General features: G+C 35.8%; 1 protein-coding gene across 16 annotated transcripts in view; it reads right to left on the bottom strand.

Moving 5' to 3' along the window:
- CADPS2 (calcium dependent secretion activator 2) overlaps nt 1–15,138 on the bottom strand; it is a 439,469-nt gene that overhangs the window by 243,150 nt on the left and 181,181 nt on the right. For all 16 annotated transcript variants that reach the window (XM_031665933.1, XM_031665918.1, XM_031665925.1 and 13 more), the window contains exon 7: nt 722–861. In XM_031665933.1, the coding sequence (XP_031521793.1) occupies nt 722–861 (140 nt within the window). The remainder of the gene's footprint in view (nt 1–721; nt 862–15,138) is intronic.

Here is a 15,138-nt window from a genome sequence, read left to right as displayed (position 1 = left end):
TGGTCGCCTTTCTTTCCTCATGGCTAATAACCCTATGCTGGGATTTGGCCATAGTAAGTCCAAAGTGTTATTCTGAGGAAGTCCTGGATTTATGGAAATTCATTTTATTCAAGAGTTCAGACCTGTTTCATCACCAGCTGCAACAGACAAAGAACCTTGGCAGAGATGAAGGCTGACTCTGACCCCTGGTGATCCCCAGGAGACAGTACCTGCACTTATTCCCCAGGCAACAGCAGTTTTCTCCAATATTGATTCAGTTCTCACTCACATGTTTGGATGAACACTCATATCCCTCTTGTCAAAATATATACAGCCTCGTTGGGTTATATCTACACTATGTTTTAGTTTTTATATAGTCTATGGAGGTTTTATTTCTAGGGATCTCAATGCTAAACTTGTTTCAACTATTATTGTAATTTGAAGAATGTTTCTTAGAAGGTATCGTGCCCTGTATCAATATGACTGATGAGTAATACTAACACAATCAAGTTCCAATATTGTGGTAGCATGCATACAGTTATCTTAACTAAAGACCCATGTATTGAGCTATAAAGCCATCTTTGGGTCTAAAAACATTGAGTAAGATAACTTTTGTGTGTCACTTTTTGAGAAAACTCCATGTAAAAGTCTGCTATACTGGTTCTCTCACTAAACTGACAAAAACAATACACTGAAATGAAATTCAGTAATTCAGGAAAACAATCCTCAAATTTATACTCACCCACTATGCTTCATATGTGCTGGTTTATCCATTCGCACTGCCAGTTTGATTTTTAAGTCAGAATCCTGGCTATTTTTTGGAACTACCATTTGGTGTAATTCAGCTGATTTGGAGCTATTAGAAGTTGGATATAATATCACCTGTATGGAAAAAAGACCATATTTAAATGCATGATATAGAGTGTCTATGGGTTGGAACTAAAATATTTTCTATGTTTACCTGTTTGAAAAAACAGTGTCAACACCCAAATGTATCCAATAAACCATTTGACTCCCTACTACAATACCTGATGGATTTTCAATACAGCCTTAATTTATTTTTTGACAAATACATGTTTTTACATTATCACATAATGAGTTTTCTTCCTGTGTCACTTCCTAATGAATTAATAGCACCACAAGCTACAGTTGAATTGACGTTGAAAAATACTCAAGAGACACCCATAATTTCAAGAAAATTCTAAACTCCTCAGGGCTAAGCAGATCAGAAAGATATTCTTTGAAATTATGGATAACATCCTTAAAAACCAAAGCCAATTATTTCAAACAGCACAAATATGCCTCTTGTTTTATTATCATTGTAAAATAGTATTAAAAGAAATCAACTCAATTAAAGATGGAAAACAGCACATTTTCTGCTCTAGATCAATACCAAAGAAGGACTTTTTCACGACATGTTTTCAAAACTACAGATATTATAATGACTGAAACAAAGTGATTACTTTTAATAAAATCGCCAAATTAACAAGTGATTATTTCACGACCCTCACTTCACAGAGTCAACCCAAGAAAGAGAAGCCTACTCTTCAGATGTTAGGTACCATGCAGATAATACAAGGTATTTTCCCCCTTTTAAAGTCAGTAATTACATATTTAGGCACAGTTTACATCCAAGTCTTAATATTTTTAAATGGGAGCATTATAGGCTAAAAGACAAAACAAATATGTGAAGTGCACTGCATTATATTTTAAGCCATAAGCCTGAAGCTTAGATATGAATGGAAGAATTATAAACATTCTCAGGTATGCTAATTTTTTTTTCACAAACAGAATAAATATGTTCATTAAAACTATATTGAAACATATCTTCTTGTGTATAAATCTTGCTGCAACACAAAGTGATTGTGAACCTGAAATTTCTTTGTAATATTGTTATAATTTTACTTTAATATAACAAAACAAAGTCCTGTCTCAAGTTGTTACAGATAGTCTTTATAAATTTAAGAAGGTTGCCTTCTATTCTTAGATTCTAATAGTAAAATGTTTTGAAAGCATTCATGGCAATTGACTTTGTCATACACTTCCCCTACCCTCAAATCTTCATTTATAGTATAAGTAGAAATCTTTACCAAGGAATCTTTAGGCAAGACTCTCCTTCTCTCTAGGAAAGACAACATAGTCATAAAAGCTTCTCAAACTATTCTCAATTTGCAAGTTGTTAAATGTATCTACTATTTTGAGACTTTTCTCAAGTCTTTCCTAAAAGCCATAGCTGTGTTGAATCCAGCATATCCATATACTCAAGTATATAAAGGACATCTAAGAACAAACTAAATGACATTTGCAATGTTTTCACAATTATGATCATACTCTAGAATTCATTTTGACTGCTAAAATATCCAATGTAATATTTTACAGATTCTTTCTTAAGTGACAGTAAAGAAAAATAAGATGATAGCTTTTGGCTCAAAGCAGTAGACAAAGCAATATCATTATCAACTTAGAAGGTTATTCCAAAAAAGAATAAAAGACTAAGATAGAGCTCTATATCCACTGTAGCTATAGCTGCTATTTTCCTAACAAGTCTGGAAAGCTTTTTCTCTTTCTCCACACCCATCCCCCATTCCAACTTAAAAAAAAAAAAAATATTTTGGCATGAGCCACTTACAGACTTTATTGCTTTTTAATTCTTCCTTCTATGTTTATATAAAAATTGGTATTGTACCAAACCCTAAACTCTTATACAGGAAGAGAATATTTAAATTAAAACTTTTGACAATTTCTCATTCCGTAAATGCCGATGATGGCTTGCTAAATTAGGTCCCAAGATAACTGATTTGGGCTGATCCACAAATTAAAGGCTATCCCAATATCGAATACCATTCTTTCTGCCACATTTTATTTTTTGATGGGTATTTCTAACTGAAGTCAGTGGAAGGATTTATTGCTCAGCTCTGTTCAATTAAACAAACACTGAGTTCTTATTATGTGAGGATACACAAAGATTAAAGAATATGAATGGCTCACATCTCTCAAGGAGCTTAGTTCCTCTTCAATAGGACTTAGTTTTGTCTTTTATTAACAGCACTCTTAGCTCTGATAATATCACTTCTTCCTATTGCTCTTCTTTCCCTAGAGTATGCAATGGTTTCCTGATTTAGTTAATTTCTGGGTATATTCACAATCATTCGCTTGGCTTCTCCCTATCATATGTATATCTAATTCCCTATGTTACATTCCCTCCATTGGAAAGACCTGGAAATGTTTCTTTTTCTGGACAGACTGACTGATAAAGGTGTGAACATTGGCACGTGTAACAAGGGGAGGTCCACAGATATGAAATCTTCTGTTTCTAAGAGAAGTGTATTGGTAAATGCTGAACTTGAACTTCAAAATGGTCTGTTAAATAGTTTCCAGGCTCCCAAATTGCACAACCAAAAAAGTGGTCATGTTTCTTTTTTTTTTTTTTTTCATACTTTAAGTTCTAGGGTACATATGCACAACGTGCAGGTTTGTTACATATGTATACCTGTGCCACGTTGGTGTGCTGCACCCACCAACTTGTCAGCACCCATCAACTCGTCATTTACATCAGGTATAACTCCCAGTGCCATCCCTCCCCCCTCCCCCTCCTCCCTCCCCATAATAGGCCCTGGTGTGTGATGTTCCCCCTCTGGAGTCCAAGTGATCTCATTGTTCAATTCCCACCTATGAGTGAGAACATGCGGTGTTTGGTTTTCTGTTCCTGCGATAGTTTGCTGAAGGTGGTCCTATTTCTTTTCCAATTTCGCCATGAATAAATAGATAAGGAAGAAGCTCCCAAGGTGTAGAGCCCAGAGGGCCATAGAAAATAAAGGACGAGGGAGTTATTTTCAGAATACACAATACAGCTCTGATCAAGAGATCTGGAACACTTCCTTGGCAGGGTGTCTTCACGGTGCCTGCCAGATAGGATTTCATTATTGTAATTGGACAATTACTGCCATGCATTTCCTGCTTTTCCTTTTTCCACATGGCAAACTTACCTGTAGCTCTCCTGTTCCTGTTCCTTTACTGTATATTGGATTTGTGCTGAGGCAGAATGGGGAGGGAAGGTGTCGTAAGCAGTTACCATGAACTTTAGTTCATAGGTTGCCAGACTGCAAAGAACCACAGCTAACTGTGATGCAGATATTGGACTGGATATAAAAATGAAATAGGACTTTGGGCTGTTTCTCTTGAGTTGCAGTGAATGTGTTCTATGTGTAGGAAGAAGGGCAACAAAACAACTTGGTGGCACAAGGGTGAACTATGGCACATCGTCTGACTATCTGCCACGATTCATGCTTTCACCACTATAGAACTGTTGCTAGTAAACAGCTAGTTAGCCAAGAACCAGGTTTTCCAGATCCTCCTGCTTCTAAGTAGGGACATATAAAAGTTCCTATTAAAGGGGTGAGAAGTGACATGTGTCACCTTGGGAAAAGGTGATCAAGATACAGGTTTGATGTCTTTACCCCACTTTATTCCTCTGCCAGTCAAGTTCAGAGTACACGAATACCTTAGGAAATGAAAGAAATCAGAGCCTTAAATCACCATGTGGAAGAAAGTCATACTTCTGTCAGGAATACCTGCGGTAAACTCTTACAAACCTGATATTATTTTGAATTCTTGAAATGTAACGACTTTCTTGTTACAGCATTTAGCAGTATCCTAACTAGTACATCAACAAGGTGTTTTGTTTCAAAATCTTTCAAAAGTAAATAAGTGACTAAAGAATTTGTTTTTTTTTTTATTAGAAGCAGTTCCAATTCAATAGGACTCAGTTCATGTATAGAGACTGTGTCTGATGTTGACAGTCATAATAATTAAAATATTTAACAGATATAAACGCTTACTAAGGATCCTTCTGTATCCTAAGTTCACATTTAAATTATAGCTCTGTACAAATAACTTTTAATACTATTTAGCAAACTATTTTGTTCTTTATCATTCATTTCTCTTAACCTTTCTGTATACATTTCTGCTTCTTGTTTATTTTTGTCACCAACACTTTAAATGTCGTGTCAGCAAGACACAAAGATGACTTCTTATCTTAAACATAAAGCTAATGTATCTTCTTCATAATAAAATGTCAGTGTTACTTGTCATCTTTGCTAGGGTGTAATGGAAACCACAAAATGATTTTTTAGGATTTGTTTAAAATTCCATCAAATTTAATATACAGGAAGAAAAAAAACTAAGACTTAAAAAATGAAATATAAAATACACATTTACACACAGAAATGTTTAGAGTGATGAGGGGTTCAGAAGTAGCTTTTTCTTAAAATATATAAGCTGTCACTTCTACATTGTTTCTTTTCTGAGATACCTGATTGAGGCCAAACTACATACATTTGTGCATAATTAAACTTTGTGACCTGTGAGATTAAGACTATTTAAATTGCTAAACTCTACTTCAACAAGCACCCGAAAAACTAAAACAAAAAACAAAACAGCACTGGGTGCTGGAGGAGATAAGCTAGAAAAACAGAGGGGCTAGATAGACAATTCACTACCTTCTCCCATAAATGTCTCTTAGCTTAGAGAAAGGAAAAAAGACCCTGGAACCACAATAATTGCACCATATCTTGTGGCAAAATAGTAGACACACAGTTGGTACAATTCTAGCTCAACGATGAGTGCATTCAGCAATTCTTGAAAAAATCAGGACAGCTTTCATAGAGTAATTACAGTTTCATTTGGAAGTCTAAAAAAACACATAAGATTTATAAGGCTGACATGGGGAGGGGATGAAAAATAAAGATATGGGGGCTGTTGAAACCAAACACTGTAACAGTGGCAATCTAGAAAAAAGCACATGATTCTGATGCTGACATTCTTAACATTACTCTAGGTTCTCAAGCTCTTCCCCAAGGTTGGCTGTTGAGCTTTTTCTCTGTTCCCTGGACTTAGCCTCAGTCAGTTTCCATTGCTCGCCACCAAAAGAACTTCAATCAGTACAAACACTCATTATATTTTCTGCCATGTCAATTCTCTTTATGCTCTCAAAAGATAAGAACAGAGGGCAGGGTGCAGTGCCTCACGCCTGTAATCCCAGCACTTTGGGAGGCTGAGGCGGGTGGATCACAAGGTCAGGAGTTTGAGACCAGCCTGGCCAACACAGTGAAACCTCATCTCTACTGAAAATACAAAAAGTTAGCTGGGTGTGGTGGCAGATGCCTGTAATCCCAGCTACGTGGGAGGCTGAGACAGGAGAATAGCTGGAACCCGGGAGGTGGAGGTTGCAGTGAGCCGAGATCGCGGCATTGCACTCCAGCCTGGGTGACACTGCAAGACTCCATCTCAAAAAAAATAAAATAAAATAAAAATAAAAAATAAAAATAAAAATAAATAAATAAGAGAAGAGAACTCGAGAACCCTCTGGGCACCACCTTTCTAGAGTTAGGAAAAGGAACAGGACTCTATAACTGAGACCAGTCACCAAGGAGGTAGAAGAAAGCTGAAGTTTGTGATGTGCCAAATTTAAGGGGGAGAGTTTTTTAGGTAGTAGGAAGGGGGCATCAGGGTCACATGGGGATCAAGAGGTCACACATTGTTGGATCTGAAAGACTACTGCTTGGTTAAAAAAGAGAGAGGTGACTGGAGATCTGAGCAGGAAAAAGTTTAGTTGAAGCCAGATAGCAATGGTGTAAGGGACATATTATGTTTGAGGAATAGAATAAGACTTCATTTAAGGTTTATGTCGGCAAGATCAGGTAAGTTGGGCAAAATCGTTTTGACTAGAAGGTTACTGTGTGTAAAGGCAGGGAGGATGACAATACAGACAGGTAGGCTGAAGGAGATACAAGAAGGTTAAGCTTATGGATAAAACCAGCAGTTATGGAAGATTAGGGATAGACTGTAAGAAATGTGTTTGCTAAGTGTGTGCTATCCTATATAGGTAACATCTAGTAAAACAATGTTTATAAACCAGAGAATGAAAATCAAATTTTCATACTCTTGAGTAAAGAATAATCACCCTCTCTCTAGCTACATACATCTTAGAGATGAGTCATGTGACTCAGTGATCAGGTTTCTCATATCCAACTAAGTGATGAACTAGCCTCAAACAGAGTAAGAAGAAACTAAAAACACAATTAGCAGAAAGCATGGATCAATTTTGATTAAAAATCATTTCTGCTTACAAACAGGTGTCCTTGAGACAAAGGATATTTTAGGCAAATGGCTGAGGGAACATCTTTCCAGATAAATGCAGCCTATCTCTGTGAGAAACCTTGACTTTTTGGGTTTAGTTGATGTCTCTTTTTCTCTTTCAATTGACAGAGATTTTATACTTTAGCAAAGGTTCATAATGACAGTCCCTAGCGAATCTTTCAAATACCTTCTTGAGAGCGTAGGACCTTGAGGTAGCATATATTATGAAAGGACTACCTGAAGTTTTTTTCACTTCAGTATTTATTTAGCAGATGTTAATAACCACGTATAATATTTGCCCCAATATCAGAACTCTCATAATATGTGAATATGGATCAGATGATTTGTCTAAGGGAAATCTATATTTTTCCTTAGTAACAGTTTCCTGTGTTTTAATACACTTGAGGTTGCTAAATCTAAATTATTTCTTATTTGATTTAATATCATGGCTTCCTATCCTACTTAGCAGAAACAAAGAACACCTGCTCACTCTTACAGACACAATGCTCTTTTGTATACTGAAAGATTAGCATTAAATCTTCTGTCAACCTTATTGGCCACGGGCTAAATCGAGTTCCTTTATTTTCAAAGCCAGAAAGAATTTTGGAATTTACAATATGGAACTGATCAAACTCCCAATCTTTTACCAAATGTGTACTTGGCCCAACAGAGAGCCACACATCACATCTCCTTCCCTCTATACAGTACATTTTTAAAAAAAAATAAGAAAGGTCTTTTTTTGAAAAAATAAAGTGAGGTAGAAGAAAAACAAAGTATCATCCTAAGTAGATATTTTTTCCTTGACATTAGCTTGTTAAAAGATCAAGATTAGAAACTTTGTTATTTGCATGATGGGAGGATTAAGGACAAAGCAAGGAAAAGAAAAGATGCATCAACCATTCTCCAGTTTTTCCTGATATCTCTATTTAATAATAATATGCAGGGGGCATTTGGCAAGCCCTTAGTAGCGTATGCTCCTTGAGAGCAAGAGCTATCGTGGAGTAAACAGGGTAATTGATTTGTAGCACATAGGGTTGCTTAAATGAGTATCTTTAAGACATTCTTTTCTCACCAGGTTTTATTGAAATTACATATATTTAAAGTATGCATCCTGATGTTCTGATACATAGTGAACTGATCACTAGAGTCAAGCTAATTAACATATCCATTTCTTGACTGTTACCATTTTTTAAAAATCTCTAAGCCTTCTTAACCACAGTTTCCTTCACAGTCTATTGTAAACACTCACTAAGTATTTGTTGGTTGGATGGCTGGTTGGAAAGATGGATGGATGAATGAATGGATGGGTGGATGCTTACAAAAATTAGAAATAAAAATGTAAACCTAAAATTTATACTTCACTGTGATGAAAAGAGAAAAAGTCTCGATAACTAAATTACTGCCAAAATTTGATAACAGAAAATGATGGTAATTAATTCTACAGTATGTCGTTTACTTACTAGTCTCTCAAAATCTATGAAACTTTCACCCTTCCATATCTGGAACGCAATAGGTAGAATACTGGCTTCCCAAAGATGCCCAGGTCCTAATCCCCAGGACTTGTGAATATGTTTCTACCTTAAATGGCAAGGGAGAATTAATGTAGCAGATGAAATTAAGATTGCTAATTAGGCAATTATTCACCTATCCAGGTGGGCCCAAAACAGTCACAAGGGTTCTGAAACATGGCAGAGGAAGGCAGAAGAGTCAGTATTGATGTGAAAAGGACTTGACCAGCCATTACTAGCTTCTTAATTGAAGTAGGAAACGAGTCAAAGAATGCAGACAACCCCTAGAAATGGGAAAAGGCAATACAAAACACATGACAAACAGATTCTCCCCTAGAGCATCTAGAAAGAAACAGAACCCTGCTGATAGCTTGATTTTAGCTCACAGAGATCCATTTTGAAGTTTTGACTTCAGAACTATAATAAATTTGTATTGTTTTAAGTCACTAAGTTTTTGGTAAACTGTTGCAGCAGCAACAAGAAACCAATGTCTAGACAAAAAAGCTAAAATTTCATCATAAAGGAAAATTAAATTTACCTTTTAAATTTCTCCTGGTAAGTGTGTGATTTAAAGATATTTTTACATATTGATTTCTATCTTCAGCTTTGCTTACTTTGTGTGTGCTTATATATTGCACACACCTGAAGCATTCTGCTTGTAAAAAATATTTTGAAATTCTTAATTTTCTCTCATTTTGTATTAACATAGTTAAACAAAGTTGTGACTTTTCTTATAATAAATTGAAAATTTTTTAATGGTTTAACAATGAAGCCGATTATTTTGGTTACCAGAATGAAGACCATTATGCTTCTATTACTAACAAAGTTCAAGTTCCATATAACCTCATGATTAAGAATTATCTCTTTTATTTCAAAGACTTTCCTGAAGATTCTGAAAGACATAATCAAGTTTGGCAGTCACTATATTTTTCAGGGCTCAATTAAGGAAAGTCTTTTATTAATATTCATGGATCACTTTTCTTGTTTATAAGGTATTGATTTCATCCTTCTTACATACAGCAATATACTCCAACACAGCTATATCTGTGTTTTGAATACTTATATAGACAGGAAAGCATCATTATTCTTGATCTATTGCCCTCAGCCATAAATTATGAATAGCATAACCTTTATATTACTTTACCAAAACAGTTTCTATTAGAGGACACTGCACGAGTAGCTTTATCATTTTTCTTTTTACTAGTCTGATTATAATAATGCCTGCCATTTATGGAGAACCTATCAACTGAGTGTCTTGGAATGCTTTGTGAAATTTAAATCAATTCTCACATCACTCTTCAAAGGTAGGCACTGTCTTGTTATTTAAATAACTTGGCAGTGAAGTTAAATAAATACCTAAAGGAAAATCACTTCAAGATAACAACAGACACTTTCAATTTTACACCACCCCCCTCAATTCAACATATTATTTCCTTAATTATTTCATAAATATTATAACAATTTTAGTTTTGTTCTTAATCTTTGGTTAATAAGTACAATAAGAATTTTTAGAGCCAAGTCAATGTCAGTCAATCCATAACATATGGCGGTAGGATGGAAAAGAGGGAGGTACAATGTCTAGACTTGGACAATTATTTTAGCTGTATCCTTAAAGTGAAGAGCATGGAAAATACAGTTATGGCAAAATGTTTTGGGATTGGCCAGCTAATTCATGGACTACTGATAGATGTGGCTATTTAAATTAAAAACCCACTACAGGCCGGGCGCGGTGGCTCACGCCTATAATCCCAGCACTTTGGGAGGCCGAGACGGGCGGATCACGAGGTCAGGAGATCGAGACCATCCTGGCTAACACTCTGAAACCCCGTCTCTACTAAAAATACAAAAAATTAGCTGGGCGCGGTGACGGGCGCCTGTAGTCCCAGCCACTCGGGAGGCTGAGGCAGGAGAATGGCATGAACCAGGGGGGCGGAGCTTGCAGTGAGCTGAGATTGCGCCACTGCACTCCAGCCTGGGCAACAGAGCGAGACTCCATCTCAAAACAACAACAACAACAAAAAACCCACTACAGGTACACTCCTAATCTGAAAATCCAAAATCAGAAATGCTCCAAAACCCTAAACTTTTTGACCATCCATATGGTACTCAAAGGTCAAGCTTGAAGGAAATGCTCATTGGAGCATTTTGGATATCAAATTTTTGGATTAGGGATGATCAACCATTAAGTATAATGCAAATATTCCAAATTCTGAAAAAATAAAAAATCTAGAATACTTCTGGTTGCATTTTGGATAAGGGATACTCAACCTGTACCACCTTAAAGTGTGAAGGTGAGCTCTTGTTCTTCATATGAGCAAGGAATCTATGCAAGGTCTAACAATCACAATGTAATAATGTACCAAAATAACACTAATAAAAACCTTTCCAAGCTGGAATGTTTATATACTGTTGGTGAGAATGTAAATTAGTACAACCTCTATGGAAAACTGTATGGAGATTTCTTATTTATTTATTTAGAGACAGAATCTCACTCTGTTGCCCAGGCAGGCTGGAGCGCAGTGGCATGATCTTGGCTCACTGCAGCCTCTGTCTCCTGGGTTCAAGCAATTCTCCTGCCTCAGCCTTCAGAGTAGCTGGGACTATAGGTGCACACCACCACACCTGGCTAATTTTCGTACTTTTAGTACAGATGGGGTTTCACCATATTGGCCAGGCTGACTTTGTGATCCACTCGCCTCGGCCTCCCAAAGTGCCGGGATTACAAGTGTGAGCCACCACACCTGGCTGAAAATTTCTTAAAGAACTAAAAATAGAAATATCATTGGATCCAGCAATCCCACTACTAAGTATCCAAAGGAAAAGAAATCAGTATAATAAGAGACACCTGCATGCCTATCATAGCATTAGTCACAATAACAAAGTCATAGAATCAACCAAAATGTCTATCAACAATTGCATAAATAAAATTTTTAATTGCATAAATAAAAATGTGTACACACACACACACACACACACACACACACACACACACACGGAACACTACCCAGCCATGAGAGAGAATGAACTTATGTCTTTAACAGCAATATGGATGGAGCTGGAGGCCATTATCCTAAGTGAAATAATTCAGAAACAGAAAGTCAAATGCAGCATGTTCTCACAAATGGGAGTGAAACAATGGGTACACATGGATATATGGAGAGGTGGGGAATAATAGACACTGGAGACTCCAAAAAGGGGGCAGTGGGAAAGGACGGTGAGCATTGAAAAATTACTTACTGGACATGATGTTCACTATGCAAGTGATGGGTACACTAAAATCCCAGACTTCACCACTAAAATCCCAGACTTCACCACTATGCAATATAACCATGTAACAAGACTGCACTTATAACCCCTGAATTTATAAGAATTTAAAAAGAAAACAACTTCCCAATTTGCCATTTTATATGTATGCAAACTAGTCAGCAGTCACTTAAGCAATGGGAAAGGAGGGTGGACAGGTGAGTATGAGGTTGAGAACTCTCTGTGATACATTTTCATATGCTCAAAAAATCAAATAAATTCAGAAAAGTAAATGACACAGGAAGATGGTGGGGAATAAGGTCAGGGTATGGAACGATTCATGGGCAGAAGGGAGGTTATGTGACTTGTTCGTGGCCTCATGGCTACTGTGGCAGAACCAATACCTGAATTAATGTCTTCAAAATCAGGTTTCAAACTTTTCAGTTTGTCATGCTGAACAACCAACTAATTTGAATCTTGCACTTCTGATCTAAGGACTTCTTGACTCATACAGTGCATATAATACAAACTATCAGGGAATAAGAGTGTTTTCTCATACCGCTGCTAAAGGCAACAGAGGTAAGTATTTTTTTCCAGTTTTACTGAGGTATACTTGACAAAATCATATATATTTACAGTATAAAACATGATGTTTTAATATTCATCTGACATAGTTTTTGTGTGTGTATGTGCTGAGAACATTTAAGATACATTCTCTTAGCAAATTTTCAAGTGTATAATTCATGATTATGAACCATAGTCACCATGCCATAAAACAGACCTCTGGGACTGATTCATCTTAACGAAAACTTTGTAGCCTTTGACCAACATCTTCCCATTCCTCATCCCCTCCAAGCCTATGACCCTGGTAACCACCATCCTACTTTCTGCTTCTAAGAGTTTGGCTTTTTTAGATTCCACATGTAAGTGACATCATGTGGTATTTGTCTTTCTGTGCTTGGCATATTTCATTTAGCACAATGTCTCCCAGCTTGATTAAATGACAAGATTTCTTCAGTTTTTAAGGCTGAATAAAATCCCACTGCATACATGAAAGAAATGCTCAACATCGCTAATCATTAGGGAAATGCAAATAAAACCACCTCACACCTGAATGGCTATTACCAACAAGATAAGATAAGAATGCTATTATCAACAAGATAAAAGATAAGCATTGGTGAGGATGTGGGGGAAAAGGAACCTTTGCATACTGTTGGTAGGAATGTGCATTAATATATAGCCATTTCAGAAAACAGTATGAAGTTTCCTCAAAAAAATTAAAAATAGAATTACTATATGATTCAAAAATCCCACTTTAAGGTATATATTCAAAGGAAATGAAATCTGTATATAGAAGAGATAACCGCACTCCAATGTTCATTGCAGCTTTACTGACAATAGCCAAGATATGAAATCAACCTAAATGTCCATCCATGAATAAATGAATAAAATGGGATATTCTAAAGTGATTTTGAATAGCTCTGAGATACACAGGTGTTATTTTATTAATTTAGTGACTAAAAGAGATTAGTAATAAACTTGAGAATGTTTCAATTTACTTCTATTTTAGGTAGAAGACTAAACATACTAGAACTTCACTCACTATAGGATCCAAATTGTACAATATTCTATAATTGTTCTTCCAGTTTATTACTTAATTAGAGATATCAGGCATCCAAACAAAAGTAACTAATTCTACTTCCTAGCATAACTTTGCATAGGAGAAATGAAACTGAATTAAGCAAATTTCAGATTTATTCATTTGTTCACCTATCCCTCCAACATTAATTGGACATATACTGTCAGTTAGAAACTGCTAGACAGCTGCTGTTGCTAAAATGGATAATATGTCCATGGTCTTGCCCTCAAAAGGATAACAATACAGTAGATGCCACTATGAACTGGAAGAATTTAATTTGCATCTTTATGCCACAGTTGCTTTATCTGGAAAGTGAAGAGATTGGACTAAATGAGCTGCAGTATCCTTTTAAACTCCAAATTCTACTAACCAATAAAACAGAAATAGCTCGAAATAGCAATAAGTTTTGTTTCTTAATTAATTATGGATAAAATATAGTATGAATTATACAAAAAGTAAAATAATTTATCTAGTAGTTTTTCTTCAAAATTCAGCTGAATATAAAATTTCAGTTTCACTGACTTAGGAAGTACCGTTTGCAGCTAACTCAATCCCATCAGCACCTTGAAAGATAACCTCTACCATCGCACCATTAGATACTCAGCTTTTAATTTATATTTAAAAAGGCACTGACTATTCTGGCTAGGTGGTTTGTTTTATTTGTCCTAAGGATTACAAAACCATTGACTTTGGTGTGATGCACACATGCAGGACACCCTACCATTTTCCTGAACATCCCCTTTTTTCTTCCTGAAACAATTCTGATTTTGCTCAAAGCAACAATTGTTAAATAAATATACAATTTTCTAAACCTTTTTTGAACCTAAAGATGACTACGTGACACTAGTTTAAAAGATAACTAACCATTTAAAAAATGTAAAAACAATGTAGTGTGTGTTTGTAACATATGTAAAAGTACAATGCATAGCAATAACTCAAATGATGGGAGGGAAGAACTAGAGGTATAATATTGTAAGGTTCTTAAATATACATTAAATGCTATAATATCACTTGACTTAGCCTCTGATGAGTTAAAACTACATAAAATAACAAGACGTTCATCAGTAAAAGGGCAACAAAGAAGAAAAACTAGAATCTTAAATAACATTCAACCAAAAAAAGCAGAAGAGGAAAAAGGAAATAACAGAAGAGAAAGAAAAAACATCTAAATGACAGATTTAAGTTTAACCAAATCAATATTCATATTAAAATATAATTTAAATATCCCAGTTAAAAGGCAGAGGTGTGTCAGAATGGATAATAAAGACACAATTATATGTTACTTCAAGAAATATAGTCTAAGTGTAAAGAAACAAATACATTAAAGAATGGGAAAAATATAACATGCTAACACTAGTCAAAAGAAAGCTGGGGACTGGGCACAGTGGCTTATGCCTATAACTCCAGCACTCTGGGAGGCCAAGGTGAGTGGACTGCTTGAGCTCAGGAGTTCGAGACCAGCCTGGGCAACATGGCAAAACCCTGTCTCTACAAAAACAAAAATAACAACAACAACAAAAATAAAGCTGAGGCAGCTAACATAAAGTAGTTTTTGAAGTAAAGTATACTACCAGGGATAAAGAAGGTCATTTCATAATGATAAAAGGTCAGTTAATGAGAAGGAAATAGTAA

This window comes from Papio anubis, chromosome 4 (assembly GCF_008728515.1).
Source record: "Papio anubis isolate 15944 chromosome 4, Panubis1.0, whole genome shotgun sequence".
In the NCBI taxonomy this organism is placed as follows: domain Eukaryota; kingdom Metazoa; phylum Chordata; class Mammalia; order Primates; family Cercopithecidae; genus Papio; species Papio anubis.
The sequence above is the reverse complement of the archived record's forward strand: the minus strand, read 5'-3'. Positions and strand labels throughout refer to the sequence as shown.